At 38.0% G+C, this 27,869-nt stretch overlaps 1 protein-coding gene across 1 annotated transcript; it reads left to right on the top strand.

Moving 5' to 3' along the window:
• The first annotated feature begins 1,786 nt into the window (after positions 1 to 1,786).
• On the top strand, positions 1,787 to 27,341 carry DCP2 (mRNA-decapping enzyme subunit 2). The gene is made up of 9 exons (XM_051210842.1): positions 1,787 to 4,657; positions 7,123 to 7,191; positions 7,230 to 7,390; positions 7,426 to 7,553; positions 7,586 to 7,681; positions 7,717 to 7,982; positions 17,525 to 17,782; positions 21,629 to 21,689; positions 26,215 to 27,341. The coding sequence occupies exons 2-9, from the start codon at positions 7,133 to 7,135 to the stop codon at positions 26,371 to 26,373; spliced, it is 1,188 nt and encodes a 395-aa protein (XP_051070857.1). The 5' UTR covers positions 1,787 to 4,657; positions 7,123 to 7,132; the 3' UTR covers positions 26,374 to 27,341.
• The last annotated feature ends 528 nt before the right edge of the window (positions 27,342 to 27,869 follow it).

Genomic DNA, 27,869 nt, shown 5'->3' with positions numbered 1-27,869 from the left:
GCAAAAATAGTGTAGAGTCAGTATTTATTCCGAAAGCATAACTGAAGTTGAGTGTAATTCCACTTTCAACCAGCAATATAGTGCGGTATGAAGTGTACAGACTTGAGAGTATGAAGAAATGTGAAGAAAAGAGTAGTAGATTGAGGTGAATTCTCCCAGGATATGTTGGGTTTATTGAGAATAATAGCCCTGTTTCATTGAAATCAAGAACTGATAAAAGCTAGGTCACTGTCGAAAACCTGGATATACTGGACAGTGGTTTTGCACGGGCGTATGACTCTTCAGCAATGCAACACACGAAATTAGGCGACACGCGCGAACGCTTAGCCTTTAATATGCTGAGCCGTCGTCAAACGGTGCTAATCCGGAACCTTAATACCCTCGGTAATGCGATAGCTGCTAATTGCAAAAACCCTACTGCCCAAAGACAAATGTTCTTAGATTTTAGGGTACACAAACTACCAAATAATTACACGACTGACTAGAATTATTGTACTCGAATAGACTATCACTGGACGTTACCAAAGTCCGGGAATCGTATGAAAACAACAAAAAACGAGAGTGAGGAGATCATTTGGTGTGTACGAATTCGTCAAAAAGGTGTATATTCGAATGGATTAAATCAGTTAAGGACATTAGTAAATATGATGACCTATACTTTCAAACTGTCCACAGTGGAACAATACTCTAAGGGTCTCCGAAGCGAAGGAGAGGTGTTTTTGAGCACATTTGGAACTGAAGATACCTGCCTAAAACTCCTACAACTTCTAGGGAAGATTCTGTGTTTCCTCAAAGTGGCCTCTACTCTAGTCGGTAACAATGAAATATTTGGGAGAGCTTGAACTACTTCCTGGGCGAAGTGTTTCGTTATAAAGCGATACGATTGTTTCGTTAAAACGTATCTATTAGTAAAATGTCAGGAGTTAAGTGGATGGAAGAAATAATAAAATAAATCAGTCTGTTTGAAAAGTGGCACGGACTAGCGGGTAAGCCAGGGATTTTCGCGCACACGTTACACATTGTCGTGGATTTTTTGTGTCGTTATTTATCAGCTATTAACAGGCTTTTTTGCATGACACATCAATTTCTGTATTGCTAGTGCTTGTAACATAGTTTTTATTCCAATTTATTGGCAGTTTGACGTATTTCTTGCTCACCACGTAAGTAAATCTGAAGTTAGCTTAATATAGTTATTTGTAACAATACAAACTCAAGCAAGTAAAGTTCACCGTGTTTCTAGTCAAAAAATACATCACAGATTGAGTTTTCATGAAAATGAACCGTAAAATCTTTTACATATGGTTCACCTCCTTGACTGCGGTGACGGTGAACATGGATGTCGGTAGTTGTTTATAAAATGTAAGTAGAAGCAATCAAGCGTTAACCTAATTGTGAATATTATATAACTTGTTTGTATTTAGCCATAAAAAGTTATATCCATTAGAGGTACCATTGTTTTGTACTGAAGTGACATAATTATGTAACGTATAAAAAAATATGTGAGTAACAATTGACGTTTATAGTGTTGTCCAACGGCTTTCTGAATGTCTGCAGTAATAGTGTATAACACCACATCAAGTAGGAACAAAATCTTCATGAATAAAACGATCGGTGTTTCTTGTGAGAATGGTGACACAACCATGTTTTTTAGTTAATACTGATTTGTGACGTGTCTGTTATAGGGTTCACAAATGAGTTATTATATACTCTTCACTCCGTTTCGGTAATACAGTTGTTGTGTTACTTAGGAAGTTATGAATGAATGTCACTACTTGTTAATAAAAGACTTATAGGCACAGTCTGTTACTTGCTATTTGAATAACTTATTGAATATGATACTGAGAACAAAGTTTAATTGTTTGTCTCAAAACGGATTTGTTGTTTTTCAGAATAGTATGAAGCTTATGGAATTTAGGATTACGGATGATCGTGTGGAAAACCGGTTTACAAGTTTACGATAACTGTTTTATATTGCCTACTGCTATGCTCATTCATCTAATGAATTATTTAAATATAAATATAACAACCATACGCAGTGTTTTATATTATAAATCCTGTAAGTTTGTATAATTATGGTCTAAATAAAGCCAAAACAAATATTGACGCACAATCATGTGACTGCATTACATTTCGTGGTTTCTTATAAGTTGCATACAACTGAATATGCATTATAATTTAAGATTGAGGGAAGAAATAGTATGAAATATAATAGAAAGCAAAGAATTGGAATGACCTAGGTTATCAATAATAACTATACATATGTATATGCTTGAACAGGTCAAAGGTCATTTGGTGTTAGACTTAAGGGAACATAAAGGATGGGTGGTGTAATAGTCGAGTGAAGCTCAGAAGCATATAAGATAAATTGTGTGATAATTCTAGATGTAATGAATAAATCATTGAATTAAGAACTAATAAGATAAGTGAAGACAATCTGAAGAGTTAACATAATTTAGCAAAGAAGTGTGAGTGGAAGGGTGGTCTAAGGATTACGTAATCCATCTCATCAAGGAACTAGCTGCATGAAATTGTCTAGTTCCATACTAATACTAACTTGATAATGGACGTAATCTGACAACGGAAAATATGTAAGGCGGTTGTTTAATCTGTAAGGTTTTACGTGGAAGTCGCATTATTGTTTTATTTGACTCATTGATTCCTGACAATGAACAACGATATAACGCTAAGTTCTAACGACAGTTCGTAACTAATACAGTAGTACAAATTCTTAATTTTCACACACAATTATTCGTTAAAGCGATTGGTAAACCTCCCCATGAAAGTATGAAGAAGACTAAAATAAAAAATGAGAAAAAGTTTATTGATTTTTCATGACTACTAAAGTGGAAAGATAAGTTTACAAGTTGTATAAATAGTGGTATAAAATAAAGCCACAAAGAACTGTTAATCGTAAACCTGCTGTCTAGCTGTTTATAATTCTTAAGTAAAAATTGTAGACCCTTCTCTCCACCTGATTCGCGAAGCGTTCACCATATTTCTCAACAATTCGTTGTTTGCACATTCTTTGGAGCCGTTGAAGTTGTATATATTCTTTACTTCGTCTCCGTAATGAAATTACTGTGTTGTTTTGTAAATTGTGCGTATTGTCTAATTTCCATCTACAGCAACACCTAAGAAGTTGATGAGCTATGCAGTTTATATTTTATAATTTAAATAGCTTACCTGTTAGACTTCGTCTTTTAATATATGCCAGCAGGAGATGGCGGCACGGATATCGACACATATTAAACGTGCTACAATTGCATTCACAAATACTTACATCTACTTCGTAATGTTGTCCGCGGTCAAGCATAAACAACCACTCGCCGCTTTCATATTCTAAGTTAACGAAACGCATTCTTTTTAGTTCGTATAACACTTTGGATCTTGCGAATGGGGTCAACATGTTCAGCAAGGGTATAAGACGCTGTGGAGCATCATAATTGTATGCATGCTCTCTAACTTGACCGTTTTGTCGCATCATCTGCAATACCTGCTTCCGAGTCCAACCTGAAATATATTTATATACACTTACCAGTGGAGAGTTCAGCTTTCATATTTTTGACATCAGCAGCGGTCACCTGCTTACCTGTTCTTCCCTTAATACTTTCGATAACTTCGTCCGTCGACTGACAGTGCAATATAACTGGTTTCAAGTTTTCTTTTTCTTCTGATGACAATCGTCTACTCAACGGATCACAAACCATCCACGAACTTGTACACGGATGGTTGTGAGTCATGTTGTAAGATTTTATAACGTATTGTTGACCCTCCAATCTTACGCGAAACATCGATTGGCAATTTAAAAATTTAGACCTTAAAGGTAACACATTAGTTAGAGTCCTCACGGTTTTTTAATCACATTCAGACCTTCTGATTTACGTTTACGACCAAACGTGCAACGAAACACTACGAACAAGTATTTATATCTCACATCCTTCAACAATCTACTTTCTGCGTGAACATAGTGTGTATGGGTCATCTGAGAAAACATAGATTTATCCCATCATACTTTATGGAAATCCTTTAGCGCATTATCTAATTCAATCCAGCTTCCGAATCTCTTATTCAGCATAATACGTTGGAACGCGTCGCTTACGTTCACTGAAATTTCACTTGAGCATGAAGCACTAGATACAACATACAATAGCTATTAAAAAAAAGGTTATTCCTTGAAAAAAATTAACTGAAGGAAGAACAACAAATATTTAGGACTTACCCTTCAGTTGACATTTCGTCTTAACTCACGAAAACTATGCGCATCTATAACCTTTTACGTTATTTTATCTTTCTTACGTTGTTTTCCGGACCTTATCAACAAATTATATATAGCTGTTGACTTTCACTACAGCACTTAGGACCACAGATCAAGTTTCGAAGGAACAACAGAGCTAAAGTGTGCACTACAAAACAGAAAATACTCAGTTAATGCTCTTAGCAGTTATTTAGTGTTTATTATGCATCAAAAGATGACTTATATATGGAAACATTTAATACTCATAGGACCCAACACACACACGACAATTGAAATACGGAATGCCCGCTTCCAGTCAGCGCGTTCAAGGTCGTTGAAACGAAACGGCGGACAGATTTGAAAGGGATTACCGTTTATACCTTGCCGTCCTGGTATTTCGTGCATTACTTCTCAGCATACATGGTAATTCGTTTATTAGTTATCACCGTTTTACCTTTTAATATTAAAGCGTTCCAAAATCAAATTTTTTTTCGCTGACGGAAACTTAGTTCAAGGTTGACCAATTACTTTGCTTCTGCAGATTCTAGATGATTTGCCGGGGCTTTTATCTCTTAGTTACATCAACTATAATGCGAGAATCATATGTAATCATCCGCCCAATAAATCTCGAGGCGGGCATGTGTTGGTTCGTACATTAGTTCAACGGTTTCCCTCAAGATCTTCAATGTTCTAAGAATTTGGGAGATTGGGAAATTGAATACTACCTGGCTAATACAATGTACGGTTGATAAGGTTGGTTTACGAACCTGTTACAGGCAGATAATTCGAGAATTACTTTGTCTCGATTCAACAATTGCAATGAAACCAGTTGCATACAGGGACTTTCCTACTGTCTGACTCATAAGCCATTTGCTCCACAATGTCTAAGTGTTTAACAAGACAAGTTATTTGTTAGTAAACACATTAGTTTGAATCTATGTGGTGATTTTTGACCAAGAGCGTTCAAAGGGCTCATCTTGTACAAAGAACCTCCTTATAGCAAGGGGATTTGGGATAAAGGCGCTGGACAACGGAAACTCAGTGGATGTTGTCTACATAGACTTCAGTATGGCTTCTGACAAGGTGCCAACTAATAGACTGCTATTGAAGTTAGGAAATCTTGGTATTGTTGGACATCTTTTAAAATGGCTTAAGGATTTCCTAGTAGGTCTTAAACAGAAAGTAAGAATAAATCCCAAGTGCTCCATTTGGAGCCCAGTGCCTAGTGGAGTACCTCAAGGTCCCGTCCTGGGTCTTTTACTTTTTATACTGTATGTAAATGATCTAATTTTAGTGCAGTCCCCAATGTTATTATACGCTGACGATGTGAAAATCTGGTGAGTAATAACTGGAGACACAGACGCATGCGCTCTTCAAACTTAAATGATATGATTAACTGGTCTGAAGAGTGGCTGATGCCTATCGACGCGGCAAAGTGTCTACATGCACTTGGGGGATTCAAAGGTTAATAGGTTCAGCATAGGATAAGTGCCAGTACCCGTGATCCGGTCTCAAGGATCTAGGGGTGACAGTGAGTCATGATCTTAAGACGATGGCCCATTGCCGGGAGGTCGTAGCTGAGGGGTTTAGAAACCTCTGGGCTTTAAAACGGACATTCACTAAGATACTCCCATGTTCATCACAGTATACACAACCTTAGTGAGAATTAAGCTTGAAAACTGCGTTCAGGATGCAAGCCCCTGTTTAAAAGGTGACTGATATCCTAGAAAAAGTACAGAGGGCAGCTACCTGTGAAATTCCAGAACTCTGGGGCTTACCATACAAAGAGCGTCCTGAAAAGCTGGTCCTCTTTACTTTGTCCTATCGCAGACTAAGGGGAGATCTGATTTTAATGTACAGAATAATGAGAAATGATTATGGACCTAACTTATTCTGTCTTTTTCTTCCCACTAAATCGGGACACCTCAAAGGACATAGCAGGCGAGTAGAAAAGCCAAGAACGAACAAAATTCCCGTGGCAAGCAGGTTTTCACACCGAGTCATCAATACTTGGAACCTGCTACCCGAAGCAGTGGTGTCCGCACCTTCAATTGACTCTTTCAAGAGAAGACTAGACACTCACAGAAGCATACTAGAAAAGAAATAACATAGGCCGCGGGCCTTTTGTCCTTAATACACGAATCTGAATCTGAAACAACTGCCCTTATTCTACTAAACTTTTGGGTGAGACTATAATTTATGTACGACCTTTGAGCGACCCTAAAGGGTTAGGAATTAGATTTAGGGTTTTCATCAGGAACTGACATCGGCTATGACGCCGAAAGGCTATTTAATCAAATGTATGAATGAATTTCTCGCCAAAATTCAAGACTCGTTATCTTATATCTGACTGGTTCGTCCATAAATTACAGTCTCACCGAATAATAGATTTTAATATCATAGCAGAAATTTATTGGTTTATAAAGAGGACTATAGAAATATCATATCTATCATTGCCTTCTTACTTGAGTGCTTGAAGATTCAGTTTTTTACACGCCATTTTTTCAAAAAGTAATTTATTAGCTTAACGCAAATTTGTTGTACTACCGTACAATTACAACATACCACTGCTTATCTACTGCAGCTGTGATATGCTGCGTGATACTAACTTCCCGTCTAAGCCAGTGAACAGCTTGTTTATTATTATTATTTTGCCCTACCTATAGAGCAGTTAAAGTTTGTGGGAAGTATTTTTCATGTCAATGTTTCACTAATCGTAATATATAGTAAAAATTCGAATGATTTGACTTTGTCATCCTTTAATACCTTGCGTTTGTGGGACAGCTGAATAGTTGGGGTGAACAATATGATTAGGTGCATGAAAGGTAGACATTAAATTTACTTTCATCATTGAAAGATTCTGACATTTTTTGGTATTACTCCCCTAGATATAAACCAATGATGGCCCAGGAACCTTTACATATTGTGCCAGATAACATCTTATTACATTTGTACACGTAAGTACCATCTTACTGTCAACTTTTCGACCCTGTAGGCGATTTCTTCTTAATATTCCCGATGAGTTGAAAGAAGATTGTGCAAAGAATTTCGTAAGAATCTTTTTTGAAGTTGAGCGGGCTCATTGGTTTTATGTCGATTATTGTATTGAAGATCCTTCAGTTGGTGGTGTTGATATGTTCGGGCTAACTCAACAATGTAGTTTTTCAGCTTCATAACACATAATCTTTTAGTATTTGAGAAGTTTCCTTCTATTGTCCCCAGGGGTATAAACTGGCAAGAAAAGTTTGTCGAATGGAAGAAATACCGTGGATCCACAGCTACTGGGAGCATGATAATTATTGACGAACATTACAAGATGGTAAGAAAGCTTTTTATTGATTTAATTCCTAGATCTTGTTAGTCCAAGGATTTTATGGCAATCGTTGGAGCCTACCTGGTGGCAAAATTAATCAAGATGAATCTCTTGTTGATTGTGCTTCTCGTGAAGTAAGTGGCATAAATTTTTAGGTATTTTTCTATAGGTAATGGAAGAAACGGGTCTGGACTTAGCAAATCGTATCTTACCGTCCCTCTATATTGATCGTTATATTGGTGGTACTTTAAGACGAGCATTCATTGTTGAAGGACTTCCCAGGACTTCTCGGTTGAAGCCTGGTACAAAAAACGAGATTGAGGCTATAACTTGGTTTGGGATTGCTGATTTGCCAACACATATACAAGATATTACTACTATGGAAAAATTGAATTCAAGACCGAACAACTTCTACCTGGTGATCCCATTTATTCGGTAAGCGTTTCACTTGTTATATATATATATATATATATATATATATATATATATATATATATATATATATATATATATATATAACCTCCCAAACAATTCTCCTGTAATTCCTTCTCATCACTAGTTCTTTCCTCTTATGAAACTTTTGGTTGCTTGAAACCCCACTGCCTAGTAAGGTAGATGTGGTGAACTGTAAACGACTTCTAGCTTGGATTTGTGTTTATCTTGGCTATCAAATTGAAACAAGTTGATCGAGTTTCAGCTCCTCTATTACATAAAATTCAAATGAATATATCACTAAGTCACTTATTTACTATGGTTCGTCGCTATTACACCGTATGAAAGAGAACTATCAGGAATGAAAAATACTTGAGTTGTCATATTGTTTATTTAGATGTTAGACACACTTCAGCCTCATCTTTGGACCCTTTATTATTTAAACTGCGGAAACTGGTGTTTGTGCTAAAGGAGGGTAAATAGGATTTAAACTTAGGACTAGCTGGTGAAAGTAGATAATGTATAATTTTCCTAGACCATCCCAAAAAAACCTAAATATACAGACCTATTTTAGACCTGCTTCGGTTTGGACGCCCGAGCAGTATCACAGCCCTCGCAGATATCAAATGAGATCTGTGTGGCGCATATGTATTTGGTGCCTCCTTGTACCAATATCTATGCGTTAAAATAAATAAATAAAATAAATAACCTATTTCAGTGACGCTTTTTGATGTGTCGGTTTTCGCGGGTCTGCCTGTGTCAGTTTGATCCGTAAAATTGTCAAATTAAATCCCAACTATCATGGATAATGCCTTTTCTACAGTTTAGATCTTCTAGTTTTTTTTCATAAACCATGGTGATAATTTCGAACTTTTAAAAGGAAAAAAGGATAGCACGATAATTGAATAATTGTTTTATGATATATATGCTTAAATCTCGAGACTTACTTACTTACGCCTGTTACTCCTCGTGAACGAGCATGGGCCGCTCACCAGCATTCTCCATCCAACCCTGTCCTGGGCAATCCTTTCCAGCTCCGTCCAGTTGTAATTCATCGCTTTCATATCTGCTCCTATTATCCGACGCAATGTGTTCTTTGGCCTTCCTCTTTTTCGCTTCCCTTCAGGATTCCAAGTCAGGGCTTGCCTCGTGATGCAGTTTCATGATTTGCGTAATGTATGTCCTATCCATTTCCATCGTCTTTTCCTAATTTCTTCTTCAGCTGGAAGTTGGTTTGTTCTCTCCCACAGAAGGCTATTGCTGATGGTATCCGGCCAATGTATGTTGAGTATCTTGCGTAGACAGCTATTTATAAATGCTTGTACTTTCCTGATTGTGGTTGTTGTAGTTCTCCAAGTTTCAGCTCCATACAGTAGAACTGCCTTGACGTTCGTATTGAAGATTCTCACTTTGATATTGGTTGAAAGTTGTTTTGAGTTCCATATGTTCTTCAATTGTAGGAATGCGACCCTTGCTTTGCAAATCCTCGTCTTTACGTCTGCATCTGAACCTCCTTGTTCATCGATGATGCTTCCCAGGTATGTGAAGGACTCTACATCTTCCAGAGTTTCGCCATCAAGAGTGATTGGATTACTGTTCTCCGCTTTGAATTTGAGGACCTTAGTTTTCCCTTTGTGTATGCTGAGGCCTACTGATGCAAAGACTGCTGCTACATTGGCTGTCTTCATCTGCATCTGTTCGTGTGTACGCGATAGGAGGGCTAGGTCATCAGCGAAGTCCAAATCGTCTAATTGATTCTGAGCTGTCTATTGACTGTTCGACAATGATCCGTAGTGTCGCAATTTGGTCTGTGCACGACCGATCCTTACGGAATCCAGCTTGTTGATCTCGAAGTTAGGCGTCTACTGCATCCTTCATCCGGTTCAGCAACACTCTGTTAAAGACTTTCCCTGGTATTGACAGTAGTGTAACGCCTCTGTAGTTTTTACATTTGCTCAGATCTCCTTTCTTCGGAATCTTGACGAGGTGTCCTTCTTTCCAGTCCATCGTCTCTTGTTCCTCCTCCCAAATCTTTTTGGATAGAAGGTAAAGCATGCTTGTGGTTGCTTCGATGTCTGATTTCAGTGCTTCAGCTGGTATGTTGTCGGGTCCTGCTGCTTTCCCGTTCTTGATTTGTCTGACGGCCATTCTAATTTCTTCCGTAGTTGGTGGATTGACATCTATAGGAAGATCTATGTGTGCTGCTTCGATGTCCGGTGGATTCATTGGAGCCGGCCTATTCAGGAGTTCCTCGAAGTACTCTACCCATCTGTTACGCTGTTGTTGAATTTCGGTGATTGGCTTGCCTTCTTTGTCTTTGACCGGCCTCTCTGGTTTACTGTATTTCCCTGCTAGTTTCTTCGTTGTATTGTGAAGCTGTTTCATATTTCCTCCTCTTGCAGCTTTTTCCACCGTCGCTGCTAGTTCTTCCACGTATTTCTTCTTGTCGGCTCTAATGCTCCTCTTCACTTTTTTGTTTGCTTCTATGTATTCAGCTTGTGCTTGGACTTTCTCTGCTCGTGTTCGGCTGTTGTTAACTGCTGCCTTCTTGTTCTTCCTTTCTTTCATCTTGTCCAGTGTTTCTGTAGAGATCCATTCCTTATGATGGTATTTCTTTAGACCGAGAACCTCTTGACACGTTGAAGTTAACGCTTCCTTGATGCCTTTCCAGTTGTCCTCCATAGTAGTTTCTTCTTCTTTCAGTAGATCTTGTAAGGCTTGGAACCTGTTGTTGAGAGCTATCTTGAATTCATTGAGTTTGTCAGTATCTCGAAGGAAGGCTGTATTGAACCTTTGTATTGCTGTTTGTCCACTTGTCCAGTTCTTTTTAGCTTCAGTTTTAAATTGGCTACAACTAGGTGGTGATCTGAAGCTACGTCAGCACCTCTCCTGGTTCTCACATCTTCCATTGTCCTTCGGAATTTTTGTTGATGCAAATATGATCTATCTGGTTCTCTGTAGTGTGGTCCGGTGAGATCCATGTAGCCTTGTGTATACGCTTGTGTGGAAATATTGTGCCTCCTATGACCAATTTGTTGAATGCACACAAATTTGCAAATCGTTCTCCATTTTCGTTTCTTTCTCCCAGTCCATGTCGTCCCATAATATCTTCATATCCAGTGTTGTCTATTCCGACTTTGGCATTTAGATCTCCCATCAGAATAGTTAGGTCCTTCCTTGGGCATTTCTCAATGATTGACTGCAGCCGCTCGTAGAACTGATCTTTAATTTCGTCGTTGCTATCATTGGTGGGTGCATAACATTGGATAATATTCATTAAGATCCCCTCCTTCTTTGTTTTGAATGATGCTTTGATGATTCTGGATCCGTGAGATTCCCATCCTACAAGTGCATTTCGTGCTACTTTGGACAGCATAAGAGCGACTCCCTGAGTGTGTGGAGCATTGTCCTCTTCGTGACCGGAGTATAGCAGCATCTCTCCCGTAGCTAGCCTTTTCTGTCCAGCTTGGGTCCAGTGGGTTTCGCTGATTCCCAGTACTGCTAAGTTGTATCTCCTCATTTCCATTGATATTTGACTGGTCTTCCCGGTTTCCCACATTGTTCGAACGTTCCATGTACCTATAAAAATTTTTGCTCTGGTTGTTAGAAGGGGCATCGGCCTCGTGGCTTCCGAACGAACTCGGCTTTCACCATGAAGCGTCATAATTCTTCTAAATGAAGACCTTCTAACTCCCAGGGCAGAGTTAAAATGGTTTGAATTATTTTTTCTGGTAAGCGTTTTTTTAGCGAGTTAGTTTTCTACGGGATGGGGACGCTAACCCCATGCCCAACCCTCCTCCTTTATCCGGGCTTGGGACCGGCAGTAACTCTAGAAGAGCTACAGGCGGAGTTTTCAACCTCGAGAAGTATCATTCAAATAGTTGATTTATTGTATTTCCATATGATCCTACAAATAGACGTTTCAACTGGCTAATTATCGATGTATCTTTACTTTCATAAATCTACGCGTAATAAACTGTAAATGCATTACATAGGTTTTTAGTAAAATATTATGGCTGGGTGCATATTGTAATTCAATGTCATCTCGTTTTGTGTCTATATGATCCGTTATAGATCAAAATAATAAAAGTACATGTAATCGCTCATCTGCTTTCTAGTGTTCTGATTAAAGATTTGGGGATTTGATATGTGCATCCTGTGTTTTATGTTAACAGGAGTGAGTTATGTGTTATTGTCGTAAGAAAACATAACAAGCTGGTGAAATGTCTTTTCGGAATCGGGGCCTTACTGATCAAAATTTTAGTCACTGTAATTCGCGGTGTTTTTCCAAAAACTTTCTTAGTTGTTACTCTTGCAATTCTGTGGGTAAAACTAAATTTATGTAGTACTCTATATTGGCTTTAATGCATCTAAATATCTTAGTTTTTTCCTTACAGACAGCCACAGTCTTTTTTCTAATAGTAATATCGTTTGCTGGCCAGCAGATATTATGTTCCTTCATCCGTTAACCGAAATTATTCGATAAAATCTAACCATAACTTCGGTCAGACCTGTAGGTCTAAGGCTCTGAGTGTGGCCCCCTAAGAAAACCACCTGTTTCGGTTTGGGCACCCGGGCAGCATCACAGCCCTTGCACAAATCAAATGAGATTTGTGTGGCGCATATGTATTTGGTGCCTCCTTGTACCAATATCTTTGTGTTCAAATAAATACATAATAATTAGCTTTATTTACACATCATATTGCTGTTTGGTCAGCAAGCAAACGATAATAGAGATATATTGTTAGTCATTATTCGTGTGCGAACGTGCATTTTAGTCGGTTTTGAGGACTATTAATGCTCATAAATTTTATGTAACTTGTTTTCCACTTTACAATGTAATTTCGTGATTTCTCACATCTAACATACTTGGAAGTATATGATTCACTTCATATTAATGCAATAAAAAAAGGATTTTTATAATTACGACGATGTATGTCTCATTTCTATATTATTTTTTATTGATTTGGTTTTTATAATCATCCCCATTAGTCTTATTCTATGCAGTAACTGATATACTTATTCCATTTAACCTATGTAAAGTAATCTTTTCATTCATGTTTGTTTATCCAGAAGTCATGATTCCAATAACGTGATCTAAGTCATTATTGAAAAGAAAATTACTAGAATTGTATGTTGACTCTTACGTATTATAGGTTTGTGTAGGCGTATCGTGGCACTAATTCAATGTCCAAACTTGGGCGGTGTTCGAAACTGCAACTTATTGGTTTAAAGTTGAATCCTTTACTCACTAAGACATTGCTCCGCTTATTACTGAAACATATTTACTGTCCACACCACAAAGTTTGTTCATTAACAAAGAGAGATAAGTGGAGCTTACCGTGTAGGTATCATGAGTTCAATCTACCTGCATACATAAACACTGAATGATTTGCTTGTGATGGAAAGCGAGTAAACTGACTGGTGTCGGAGCACAATCTTTTCAGTCAAAATCCGTTTATTGTTATTAGATACTTCCCCTTGTTCCTTCTGTTTCTGAACTAGACTAGTTCATTATTTTCAAAAGTCGCTTTTTAACCAAGAACCGCACATTGAAATTTTTAAGTTTTTAGTACTCCCACTTCCTTTTCACCAAGTATCTCCTCCCTTTCCCATTCTCTATTTAAATTTTACAAAACTGAGTAAAATATTGATGAACATTTTTTATTGGGTTATTATTCATCATTTGATGGGAAAATGGAACGATGTAATTTTCTTATATTTAAACAGTGCTAGGTTCTTATCTTATGGATTAGGCTATCTAAGATAACTTTAATTGCCAAGCTGAGTTTTGCTAATAAGGATAATTCTGTAAATCCAAACACCAGGGTCTGGATAGCATTGTAACCAGTGGTCCTTCACTTACCGGTCAGGTGCTCTACAAGCTATGCAATGAAGCCTAGTTGTTAGTCACGTTTCAACTGCACTTCACTAATTTCTATGTTTACTTCATGCTACACTAGAGCACATAACTAACTACATTTCATTACAATAGTTATCCAGCCAGGCTTTTTTCATGACAATTCAAATCAAGTTGAATTTTGTTACCGAGGTGTAAGTATTGTAAGAACTCTGTGAACTTGGAATGCTACTCCGCTTAGCGATAGCGGTCCTTTCTTTTTTGTGACAAGTTCAATAGTGGAAATATATATCTCCAAATTACTGGCGTTTGTATTTGCTGTACAATGTCCCATAAATGTTCTTTGAATCCATTTCTAGCCAGCGTAAATGCTCCGTATCACATGTACCCTAGCAATCATAAAAACCTATATGGAATACAAATATTGAATTACAACTGTTAAGGTTAGATCAAACTTTGTAGTTTATATTTAGGCATGTTTTTTTATTCACATGTTTAACGTGACTCTGTACGACCTTTGCCGTCCCAAAGTTTAATTAGATTCAGTATTCTCAGTGGGACGATGTGTTTAAAAATAATGATCTCAACAATATGGAAGGACTAAAGAAACTGTAGGAACTCCGCCTGGAGTCCCTCCGGGGGCTACTGCCGGTCCCAAGCCCGGATAAAGGAGGAGGGTTGGGCATGGGGTTAGCGTCCCCATCCCGTAGAAAACTAACTCGCTAAAAAAACGCTTACCAGAAAAAATAATTCAAACCATTTTAACTCTGCCCTGGGAGTTAGAAGGTCTTCATTTAGAAGAATTATGACGCTTCATGGTGAAAGCCGAGTTCGTTCGGAAGCCACGAGGCCGATGCCCCTTCTAACAACCAGAGCAAAAATTTTTATAGGTACATGGAACGTTCGAACAATGTGGGAAACCGGGAAGACCAGTCAAATATCAATGGAAATGAGGAGATACAACTTAGCAGTACTGGGAATCAGCGAAACCCACTGGACCCAAGCTGGACAGAAAAGGCTAGCTACGGGAGAGATGCTGCTATACTCCGGTCACGAAGAGGACAATGCTCCACACACTCAGGGAGTCGCTCTTATGCTGTCCAAAGTAGCACGAAATGCACTTGTAGGATGGGAATCTCACGGATCCAGAATCATCAAAGCATCATTCAAAACAAAGAAGGAGGGGATCTTAATGAATATTATCCAATGTTATGCACCCACCAATGATAGCAACGACGAAATTAAAGATCAGTTCTACGAGCGGCTGCAGTCAATCATTGAGAAATGCCCAAGGAAGGACCTAACTATTCTGATGGGAGATCTAAATGCCAAAGTCGGAATAGACAACACTGGATATGAAGATATTATGGGACGACATGGACTGGGAGAAAGAAACGAAAATGGAGAACGATTTGCAAATTTGTGTGCATTCAACAAATTGGTCATAGGAGGCACAATATTTCCACACAAGCGTATACACAAGGCTACATGGATCTCACCGGACCACACTACAGAGAACCAGATAGATCATATTTGCATCAACAAAAAATTCCGAAGGACAATGGAAGATGTGAGAACCAGGAGAGGTGCTGACGTAGCTTCAGATCACCACCTAGTTGTAGCCAATTTAAAACTGAAGCTAAAAAAGAACTGGACAAGTGGACAAACAGCAATACAAAGGTTCAATACAGCCTTCCTTCGAGATACTGACAAACTCAATGAATTCAAGATAGCTCTCAACAACAGGTTCCAAGCCTTACAAGATCTACTGAAAGAAGAAGAAACTACTATGGAGGACAACTGGAAAGGCATCAAGGAAGCGTTAACTTCAACGTGTCAAGAGGTTCTCGGTCTAAAGAAATACCATCATAAGGAATGGATCTCTACAGAAACACTGGACAAGATGAAAGAAAGGAAGAACAAGAAGGCAGCAGTTAACAACAGCCGAACACGAGCAGAGAAAGTCCAAGCACAAGCTGAATACATAGAAGCAAACAAAAAGTGAAGAGGAGCATTAGAGCCGACAAGAAGAAATACGTGGAAGAACTAGCAGCGACGGTGGAAAAAGCTGCAAGAGGAGGAAATATGAAACAGCTTCACAATACAACGAAGAAACTAGCAGGGAAATACAGTAAACCAGAGAGGCCGGTCAAAGACAAAGAAGGCAAGCCAATCACCGAAATTCAACAACAGCGTAACAGATGGGTAGAGTACTTCGAGGAACTCCTGAATAGGCCGGCTCCAATGAATCCACCGGACATCGAAGCAGCACACATAGATCTTCCTATAGATGTCAATCCACCAACTACGGAAGAAATTAGAATGGCCGTCAGACAAATCAAGAACGGGAAAGCAGCAGGACCCGACAACATACCAGCTGAAGCACTGAAATCAGACATCGAAGCAACCACAAGCATGCTTTACCTTCTATCCAAAAAGATTTGGGAGGAGGAACAAGAGACGATGGACTGGAAAGAAGGACACCTCGTCAAGATTCCGAAGAAAGGAGATCTGAGCAAATGTAAAAACTACAGAGGCGTTACACTACTGTCAATACCAGGGAAAGTCTTTAACAGAGTGTTGCTGAACCGGATGAAGGATGCAGTAGACGCCCAACTTCGAGATCAACAAGCTGGATTCCGTAAGGATCGGTCGTGCACAGACCAAATTGCGACACTACGGATCATTGTCGAACAGTCAATAGACAGCTCAGAATCAATTAGACGATTTGGACTTCGCTGATGACCTAGCCCTCCTATCGCGTACACACGAACAGATGCAGATGAAGACAGCCAATGTAGCAGCAGTCTTTGCATCAGTAGGCCTCAGCATACACAAAGGGAAAACTAAGGTCCTCAAATTCAAAGCGGAGAACAGTAATCCAATCACTCTTGATGGCGAAACTCTGGAAGATGTAGAGTCCTTCACATACCTGGGAAGCATCATCGATGAACAAGGAGGTTCAGATGCAGACGTAAAGGCGAGGATTTGCAAAGCAAGGGTCGCATTCCTACAATTGAAGAACATATGGAACTCAAAACAACTTTCAACCAATATCAAAGTGAGAATCTTCAATACGAACGTCAAGGCAGTTCTACTGTATGGAGCTGAAACTTGGAGAACTACAACAACCACAATCAGGAAAGTACAAGCATTTATAAATAGCTGTCTACGCAAGATACTCAACATACATTGGCCGGATACCATCAGCAATAGCCTTCTGTGGGAGAGAACAAACCAACTTCCAGCTGAAGAAGAAATTAGGAAAAGACGATGGAAATAGATAGGACATACATTACGCAAATCATGAAACTGCATCACGAGGCAAGCCCTGACTTGGAATCCTGAAGGGAAGCGAAAAAGAGGAAGGCCAAAGAACACATTGCGTCGGATAATAGGAGCAGATATGAAAGCGATGAATTACAACTGGACGGAGCTGGAAAGGATTGCCCAGGACAGGGTTGGATGGAGAATGCTGGTGAGCGGCCTATGCTCCTTCACGAGGAGTAACAGGCGTAAGTAAGTAAGTAAGTTTGCCTGTAACACTTTATTGTTCTGTCATCTATAACCGTCGCATTACATACACAAACTCGAGAAGTGGTTAAAGTGAGCGAACAAGTTTATTATTGTCATTGCATTTAGAGAGTTTATAATACACTTATTTATTTTTGTAACTTAACTATAGGCAACTGAAACTGTACGTAGAACAACGACTGTCAGGCAAAGTACCTGGTTTAGCGTTATCTGAATCAGAACGCCTTTGTGGTAATTCTATGAATTATTCTGTTAATCTTCAACACAATGCAATAAACAGTCTGTCAAATATGAAAGTGAATGCAACCAGTACCCCGTCCAAGAAGCAAAAAAAGAATAAGAAATCAAACACGTCAAAAAGTCCCAATCAATCTTTATCTGAGGATGGAAAAACCGGTGAAAAATCGAGGTAATACACCTCATATTGTTACTATCATGTTACCGAAATTATCAATTATTTTAACTTAGTCGTATAAAGTTATCGTTGTTGCTTATTTTGGTCAGACTATACTACGGCCCCATCTGATAACTTAAATACATGAAATTCACAACAAAGCAACGTATAAAATTTACTGCAGGTCAACTGGCATTAAGTTAATTGTTTTAGTTTGAGAACTTCTCTTTTTCCTAATCAAACAGAAAAATGATAGTCGTCCGATTACTATCAAAATTCTGTGCACATTTTGTTTATAATGCCAATGGATCTATCAGATATACGTCATCACCTCGTTTTACGTAATGATAATAATAATGAAATAATGATGGTAATAATAGTAAATGTTGTATCTCGTCATTGAAGTTTAGTATTGGTCTACAATACTTGGAGAGTTACGTACCCAAATGTGGTCAGTTCGTTTCGTGGACGATAACGGCACTTCACAAACAACATCCGACAGCTAACGCATAGATAGGGAAACCTGATATTTAAGGTAGGAGAAGTATCTCAAAACAAATAGACAACTCCGTGAATGTATAGTTACAATAATATGAACTTCAAGCACATAGAAATTTAGCTAACTGGAAGTAATAACAACCAATCATTAAAAGCTACAGCTCATGCGTAAAATTGAATTAGAAAAGATTTCCGCATTGTTAACAAAATCTGAGTATTGTGATCGCCCTGAAAATTGCCTGTTACCCATCGTAGAGGAGCATAGGCCACCTACCCGGATTCTCCATTGAACTCTGACCCAGACAATCCTATTTCGTTGTCTCCCATTACTATTCATTGTTTTGATGTCTGTCTCCAATTCTCTGCGCAGTGTGTTCTTCGACCTTCCACTTTTCCCTTTGCCTACAGGGTCCCAAGCTAGGGCTTGCCTCGCATTGCAGTTTGGTGATTTCCACAATGTGTGTCCCACCCACCCCCAGCGTCTTTTCCTTATATCTTCTTCAGTTGGAAGCTGGTATGTCTTCTCCTGCTGTAGGTTGTCGCTGTGGTGTCAGGCCAACGGACATTGAATATCTTGCGTAGAAAACTGTTTATAAATACTTGTATATTTTTGTCGATGATTGTAGTTGTTCTCCACGTTTCAGCTCCATACAGTAGAACTGTCTCGACGTTCGTATTGAAGATTCTGACTTCGATATTGGTTGACAGTTGTTTTGAGTTCCATATGTTCTTCAATTGTAGGAATGCTGCCCTTGCTTTGCCAATGCGTGCCCGCACACATGCATCAGATCCCCTTGTTTATCGACGATTCTGTCCAGGTACGTGAGAGATTCTACATCTTCCAGAGCTTCTCCATAAAGTGAGATTGGGTTGGTGTTCTGTGTGGGATTTCAGGATCTTTCTTTATCTCTTGTGTATGTTGAGGCCTACTGCTGCAGAGGCTTCTGATACACTGTGTGTTTTCACCCGCAGTTGTGTATACTTAAGTCATTGATTTATAGACTTCGCACCGTAGATTTTCCGACATTGTTCATTACAATCTCCGTGACTGATTGAAGACCATTCCCACGATAATATGTAACTTCTGCAGACTCCAAACACCTAATATTCAAACAAAGAATTCTTTCTTTTAATAGCTCTGATGGAGTCTCTTTCGTCACAGAATATTTAGCATTTCTATATTGCAGTAGAAATGTATCTACTCCCTCTCCAGTTCATTAAATGTTGAAGCAGCAATAAAATCAATAGCAGTCTCAATGTCGCGACAAAATATTCCGCTTGACCATTAGAAAAAGAGTGTCTGGGAGCAGTAAACAGATGTGTACACCCCATACCATTCAACCAAGCAGTGACTGCATCCACAACAAAACGAGGACCATTACCAGTCACTAACACCATGGGAACCCGTTCTCGACTAAACACCTTTTTAATCCTGGACTGTGAAGTCAGAATTTGGTGAAGTTGTGGAAAAGCCTCAGACCACTTCGAAAAAGAATCAATGACCACAAGTGCATAGTATTTGCCAAGAAACGAACCACAATAGTCCACATGAATTCTCTGCCAGACCTCAGACGATACTGGCCATGGAGTCCACTTTGAAGGCTGATTTTTCAACTTATGACATTTCCCACAATTGTTTGTTGTACAAAATATATCTGCATTTATCTCTGGCCACCGACATGTGAGCCTTACCGAGGACCTCATTTTCTCAATACTCAAATGTCCACTATGAAAATCTTCAAGGACAAATTTACACAATAGAGGAGGAATAGCAGCACGATCATTTAAAGACGAAATACCATCAGGAGTAGTGGATAACTCATCTCACTTTAAAAAATAGACAGGAAATCTACGTTTCAGATTAGCATCCCAACCTTTTCGTATAGCACTGAGTATACATCCAAAGTACATACGAGTTTCTCTCATGAGATCTGGACGTTTCACCGGTAAAGGTTGCACTAACAAACAGTCTGAAGCTTTAACAGGTCTATCTTGTAATGATTTCCGAGAAATGTAGTCAACGTTTCGAATTTGTTTGGCATTCCTGTGCTGGACCGTAAAGTCATAGGCGCTCAAAACAATACTCCATCGTTTAACCGTAGCAGCTAAGGATTTTTCAGGATGATGAATGAACTTTAAAGCTTCGTGATCAGTAATAATAGTGAATTTCTTTCTGAGTAAATATTTATGAAATCTTTTAACAGTCCAAAACACAGCTAATGCTGCTCGCTATGTTTATGAATAACCTTATTCAGTAGCAGTAAGTTTGCGTAAAACATAGATAACTGGTCTACCTTCCTGCTTCAAGACTGCGCCAATACCCACAGGTGATGCATCAGTAATAAGCATAGAATGTACGCTAGGGGAGTAAGTTCGAAGAACAGCATCACTTTGAAGAAACTTTAGTAGACTTCGTAGGCATGACTCTTGTTCCTCACCCCATTTGAATGAATTGGATGTCAAAATATTAAATAAACAATTGGCACGACAAGAAAAATTAGGAATAAAACGGGAATAGTATTAAAGAGCACTCACTAGTGAACGCAATTCTGTAAGATTTTTTGGAGACAGTGCATTTGTCAGTCGAGCTAGTCGTTTCATATGTGGTCTTAAATCATTACCATCAGCTAGGTATCCAAGACATTAGAAACTAGATAAACAAAATGAACACTCATTTGGATCCACCATAATATTCTTTTTGGTTAAAGGACTCAATAAAGCAATAAGTCTCTGGTCATGAACTACCTTATCAGAACCATAAACAATGGGATCATCTGGATCCCTCCTTATGGTCAGTTACTCCATATTTTGCGCATTTATGTTCATTGAAAGGGCAGAAACGAGAGAAATGCCGTGCCCCACAGTTCCAATAACTAGTGTAAGGTTTTGTACAGTGACGCGAATTTGAGTCATGTACACTATACATTCGATTCGAGCGAGGAAAATTTCGCGAAGTTCTTTACTCAAATTTATATTCCATTATACCGAATAAGTTGAAGCGTGGTAAAGTTTAGTAGTTTACATTCAGAAAGCAAAATGTTTTGTATAATCATTATCTATCTCTTTATCTCATGCTTACGTGAAATAAAGCGCACTGTTTATTCTAGTTATAAATGCTTTGTTTCTCGAAACTGTCGAATCTAAGTACATCTGTCCGTAGTATGGTGAGTATCCTGAATCCAAGCGTTAACTACCACAATGTATTGAAATATCATGACGCTTCCGACATATTAAAACAGAACCTAAATATCCAACTATTTTTTCTATAGAGTAAAACAAGCAAACATCAGTAATATGGATTTGTATTTCACCAATATAATTTTTCGCAGTCATAACGATTAACATTCTGTTGTTTTTGATTAGAAATCGAACGAGTTCTAATGTCGCTTGTAACTCCGAATTTAAGAAGTGTGGGAAACACAATGTAAGTCTACATCTGTGTTTGGTTATTTTTTCCTGACGTTGATGATGATAAGTATGATAAAACTGTCCTCATCAATTTATTATTGTAAATCATACTTTTTACAATTCTAATGGCAAAAATCTTAAACACAATATACCTGGCTGATCGATTCTTGACAATCATGCAATATTCTTAAATCATATGCTTCTGCACAGGAATTAGTTGCTAATTATATCCGACACTCGGTTATAGTTGACATTTTATAGCACGTTATTGAGGCTAGCAAACGTAATTTAAAATTTATTTCATATAACCGCTTATCGGTCAGCGTCGCATCAGTGACTAGTCGTGATGATCGGTTATAGTAAACATCTTGTACTTTATGACATAAAATAAATAAACCGCGATAGGCGTTAGATATTAGAAAATCAGCTATTGAAATGTTTTAGATTTGTCTCTTGTTAGTTATCATCCATTAACATTTATCAGTTTAAAACAAGAGCTAAATTGTAGGACCAAAGTGATGATCAATTCACGTATATAACTTGGTCCTTCAGGTAATCTATGTTATCTGTAAGAATGATAAACTTATAACGTATTAAAACAAAACACCATGATGTATAGTTGGTTCTCTGATAGTACATGAATTATTTCGATAAGTTACGTGTTTTTGGCAATGAAATTCGTAACGACAAACCAGGATCTTGTTCATCTAGTTAGTTACCTTTGAACAAATGATGTTATATGTTTTTGCAAGTCTGATGTATAATCACGTGTCTGGAATTTTTTGATGAAACCCTTATACCAATGAATGTTAACCACAACATAAATAGTCAGACACTAATCAGTCACATATAATTCAACTCTTTAGTGTTTTTAGGATGTACCACTAGCGAAATTGAGAAAATAACGAAATGTACGATTTACTTCATTTAGCACTTGTTACTTTCGTCAGTTAACATGTTTGTCTCATCTGCTTCCTTCAAATCTGTTTTCGGAATTTCGTCGATGGCTGGATTTAAAGTGAATAAAGATATCGGATAGACCTGCTAAAATGTACTTGGGTTTTTGGAAGGATTTCTTGGGTGTTATTGATTTAGTTTAATGTTTCATTTTACTTTAAAGGGATTTTATTAACGCAACATAGAATGTAAGTTTTGAACTCAGATAATATGATCAAGCTGGACATTATGTTTCAGCCATGGTTACTCTACGATTTAAATATTGTTTATTATCTTGAAGGCTAGCGGTTACGTCGAATTTCCGTGTTGTTTGGCTAGTGTGTGGCAAAATTACGAAACAAACCATACATAATGATGTTTACTGACATGCTTGTTGTGTTTTATAGTTTCTTTGTGTCAAATCATGCAATAAAAATGACATAAAGGTGTCTGAATAATGCGAACAGTGTTCCGTTAGAGTAAACTATCGCGTTAAGTTCTAAATTTCGGGTTGTTTGAAATTATCGTCGGGGATTTCATCAGTGAACGAAACATTGACACAGCAACCAGAAGAACAATAGTTAATGATGGTGTGTGCCAGATTCCATGACAAGTTTATTTTTATTATGAAATAGTTGATTGGTCGTGTGTGTAACCCTAGGAATATCAAAGTTCCTACCCATAGGATCGAAGTTAACAACCATGTGAATGAGGGACGCGTAAAATCCTTGACAAGATTGTCTACAATTATTGTACTGTTATTGCCTATATGTATGAAACGCAGTACGAACGTCAATTTGTTTACGATATCTACCGAGTTTGCGTACAGTCAAAGAAGTATGCTTCCCAAAACGAATTTGGAAAGTTATTCATATGAAAATACGATAAGCTGTGTATGACAGCTGAGTCGAAATTATAATGGCAAACATTATGAAAAGGAGAATAAAGAACACAAAGTATGGAAACTTACAATAAACAGATATCCAACGACTACGGCAGAATCGAAATCAACTTTTACAAATGTTAATTGGATGGAATTACAATAGAAAACAAATTGAATGTTATAAGTATGTTTACATGTTTAGAAATCCCAGACATTCACCTGGATATCCTCTAGGATTATTGTTGGTTCCAAACCCTGGTAAACGAGAACGGATAGGTGTTGGGTTAGCAATCTTACGACGTAAGAAAAATTCCTTAAAAGCACGTTAACCAGAACAAATTATCTTATCCACCCTAACTGTACACTGGGAATTGAAAAGTCTTCATATAGAAGAGTCATGACTCCACATAGTGCAACCAAGTGTGTCCCAAAACAATGATATCTCCCACTCTTTACACAGGTGAATTCACTTATTTACGAGATGCACCAGCGTGACGTACGGACATTCATAGGTAACGCTGGCACGACTCAGAAAAGGAAAAACAAGAAAACAGCAGTCAATAACGGTCGAACAAACGCAGCGAACCCCCATCCCACTGTCGATGCCCAAAATTGATAAATTGTGTAAATGCATTGTGGAAATCTAACCTCAAAGGCTTATGCAAGTGTTCATCAATTATTGTCAATGAACGCGTTAAGACTTTGCAGTTAGACACTGAATCCGATATTACTTTGATTCCTTGCAAAACTTAGCACGAACTTGGTCGGTCAAGCATTCATCCTACTATCGATTGCATAAATAATCCATCGGGCATCCCAATCTCAATTTCTAGAATGTACAATGTGTTGAGTCGACTTTCCGAGAACTGCAACGGAGCCTCCAGAGGCCCTGAAGGAGCCGAAGAGTTCTAGCCAATCAGAGCATGATGGAGCTTTCTAGAATATCAACGTGGTGTGCTACTATTAGTCAGTAGCATAATATGTCTTTTAGCGGATTGACCAAAATATGATGTTGATTTAACAAGTGTTAACATCTATGAATATCCGTGTTTTTCTGTACAAAAATGAACCTTTGGAGTAAAGTGTTTTTCGCTTATTTCGCGCTTTTTCTCTCGAGTTCAGGTCGCTGCGTAGTTCTAGCTCGCGGGTTACCAGAATAGCTTAGGAACCGAATAAAGCGTCCAAATTAACAAGACTTATCACAATGTACAGTCAAATTTAATGATCTAACAATCCTCTCAACGCCTTCAATTAAATCCAACGTGGAGGATTTATTTTTCAGTAGGGAAAGCTGATATGAAGAGCCAGTCAGGAGTAGCCTATTGAGTAGGTCAATAGACGACAATCCTGAAGTGACCTAAAGTACAAGTGCATTTCACTGGTAAAAAGTCGTATTAATTTCCTGAAAATCAGTATCGTATATTTATGAATGAGTATTTGTGCATTTTATTCGGTAGCCCAATACACTTTCCCGCTCAAGTAGTCAGTTGGGGGTATTAGCGCGTAATACACCGTGTATCAGTATCCGATTTTGGACACCGCCCGTCACAACAGACTGCATGATACAACAAAGGAGCTAGCAGAGCGATGTACAGTAAACCAGAACGACCAGTCAAAGATGAAAAAGGAAAACCAATCACTGGTTTAAGGCTAGCGAAACAGATGGGTAGGCAAATTTTAAGAGCTGTTGAATGAAACAAAGTTATTGAACTCACCGAATATCAAAGCAAAGCAACACAACAAACCTCCTCATAGATGATACCACACGAATAGTAGATAAAACCACCAAGACCACCAGATGGACCAAGGATGGCAAAGCAGGACGACCAAACAACATACTAGCTGAGGCCTTAGACTCACATACGGCGGGAACTATGAAGATGTTGCACATTCTTTTACGAAAGATCTGACAGGAAGAACAAATGCCAACAGGTTTGTCGAACCGAATGAAAGATCCAGTAGATGGTCAATATCAAGATTAACAAGCTGGCTTTCGTAAGGATGAATCATATACCGACCAAATCATAAGAAAGTATTCAAAAGCGTGCGTCAAAAACCTTAAGGAGTTTCCCTCGACATAATGGAATACGTGGGAAAATAGTCACTATCATATGAAACTAATGAAGGACTGAGCTGAAAAGTTGTGCATGGAGAGGAGCTCGCAGATGCATTCTAAGTGAAGACTGGTGTCAATGAAGACTGACTATTATAGCCTTTTCTGTTTCCACCGGATGTTGCACGGATTATTAAGAACTCCATAACTCAAGGAAAGCTCTGGATACAGCGGAAACCTCGGACGCAGCTAAGTGATTGAAACTTGACACATAATCTAGTTCTTTTATCCCATACGCAAAAACAAATGCAGGTGAAGACAGCCAGTGTTGCAGCTACCTTTACAGCAGTAGGTCTCAGCATCCACAAAAGGAAGTTGAATATTCTACAGTACAAAACAGAGAGCACCAATCAAGGCATACTTAAGGAAGTACTGGACGACTTTTAAGCATTCATGTGTCTTTTGATTGTTTGCTTTTAAATTTAATATAACGAAACCAAGTTCATTTGAAGTTAAATGAGTAAAGAATATGTGATGATTTCGCTTATGTATGGATTCAGTCGCTGCCTTGCCATGTCTTAATTGTCTTTATTCATTTGTAAAGTTAATTCTAATGCGTTAATTTGGTGATTGTTATATTTTATTTAGCTATTCGTTTTTATTCGATAGGCCAATTTTTCTTTCGTGTCAATAATGGACGGGATGATTGAGAGCAACTCTAATAATAATAATAATGTTGATACTGGTTTACAAATGGTGTCGTATTGGCAATCTTTTCAGATTGATAGAAATAAGTTATTAGAATGTTTATGTAATAGTGCAAAGTGAAAAGATATTTTGACAATTCTTTTGATATAGATAAATGAACACAAAACTACTCATTTTATTTTGAGCGCTAAAGTATTATTTATTCCTTTTAAAAGTAACCAGTCAATAATATATGCTTTTATATATACGTTTGTACCTGATGTTTATATTCCTGATTTAAAAAAGTATAAATTATTTTTTAACACAAATTTGTTGTTTTTATAGTTTTGGGGAAATAGTTTATTTCGCAGTTAGATCTAGTAGCATTAAATGTTGTTTGTATAGTCTTGTTCATTAAACCAGATGGTTTATATTTTCTAGCTGATAAATAGTGACAAAAAATGTCGACAGTGCACTTCGTTGAAAAGTGTGCGAATAGTCCAGTTTAAATTGGTGGTTTTAGTTTCGGATACAATTACAGCATGGCTAGTCTGTATTACTCTTCATGGTGCATAGCTAGATAGGGTAAGATTCATATATGAGAATCCTCAAATCCAAGCTCTCGTGCTTACTAAGTGTGTATCTTGTTTTCCTTTACGTCACCGCAATTTTCGCAGAAACAAAAGGTTAGAAATTCGACTTAGCTGAAATTACCATTTGTGTTAAGTGTGAGCACTAATAGAATATGAAGCGTAGTCAGAGTTCACGCTTGGCATTAGTGGGATTTTGGGAACCCTGTAATCAAGTGTTTAGTGTTTATGCTTATTCACGTCTACAAATTGTTTCATAGCTGAAATCAAGTGATTTACTCTATGGTAGAAGTTGAATTCTGGAGACCATTTGTAATGATGTAATATTGTTCACATATTTCACTTGTTCTGAATTAAATGTCTCCAGACTTCACATCATCTGCACTATCTGTTTTTGCTGATGAATGCACTGAGTTCGCTGTTACTGTTTTCAGTGATTCACTTTCAGTTGTATGGGGCCATTTCAATTCTTTTGACTGTATGTTCTTTACATCACTAGGTCACAAAAATGTAGTAGATTTTCCTACTCGTTTGGATGATGATTTAGACTTTGCTTTCATTAATGATGTGGGTATATATCTGACTCGTAAAGTGCTCCGTTTTCTATTTTGGATCACTGTATTATTTGTGTTCTACCCTGAAGTATATGGAAAGCATGGAACGAGTACACTCTTACATCAAACCAAGAAAGTCAAATATAGGAATAAATCAGAAGAAAATATCCAAAATCCGAAAAGCATGTCTCATACTACTAACTGGGAATTATTTACAGATGACTCACTGGAAAACACTACTGATGTTATTATTTGTTGCCTTAGATTCTGTTTCGATATTTATTGTCCCACTGAAACCATTCTTGTAAGTTTTGACCGACTTACATCTCCATAACTAAAACGACTACGGAGGGTGAAATGAAGAATGTACAAGGAGAAAAACTCTAATGAAGTTCGTAAGCTAAATGATGTGATTAACCTAGAGATTAGAGGTCTGAACTCTATGTTTATCCAAAAACTCTTACCTCGCAAAAACTCTCCAAGTATGTGGAAA

Source organism: Schistosoma haematobium, chromosome ZW (assembly GCF_000699445.3).
Source record: "Schistosoma haematobium chromosome ZW, whole genome shotgun sequence".
NCBI lineage: Eukaryota > Metazoa > Platyhelminthes > Trematoda > Strigeidida > Schistosomatidae > Schistosoma > Schistosoma haematobium.
This window is presented reverse-complemented; position numbering and strand designations above follow the sequence as displayed.

What these genes read in the sequence shown, in the direction of transcription:
- DCP2 (XM_051210842.1), top strand. Translation starts at nt 7,133, where the DNA reads ATGATGGCCCAGGAACCTTTACATATTGTGCCAGATAACATCTTATTA. An exon ending in GTTCGGGCTAACTCAACAAT is followed by an intron (nt 7,391 to 7,425) that starts GTAGTTTTTCAG and finishes ATAATCTTTTAG; the next exon opens with TATTTGAGAAGTTTCCTTCT. An exon ending in TTGACGAACATTACAAGATG is followed by an intron (nt 7,554 to 7,585) that starts GTAAGAAAGCTT and finishes TTTAATTCCTAG; the next exon opens with ATCTTGTTAGTCCAAGGATT.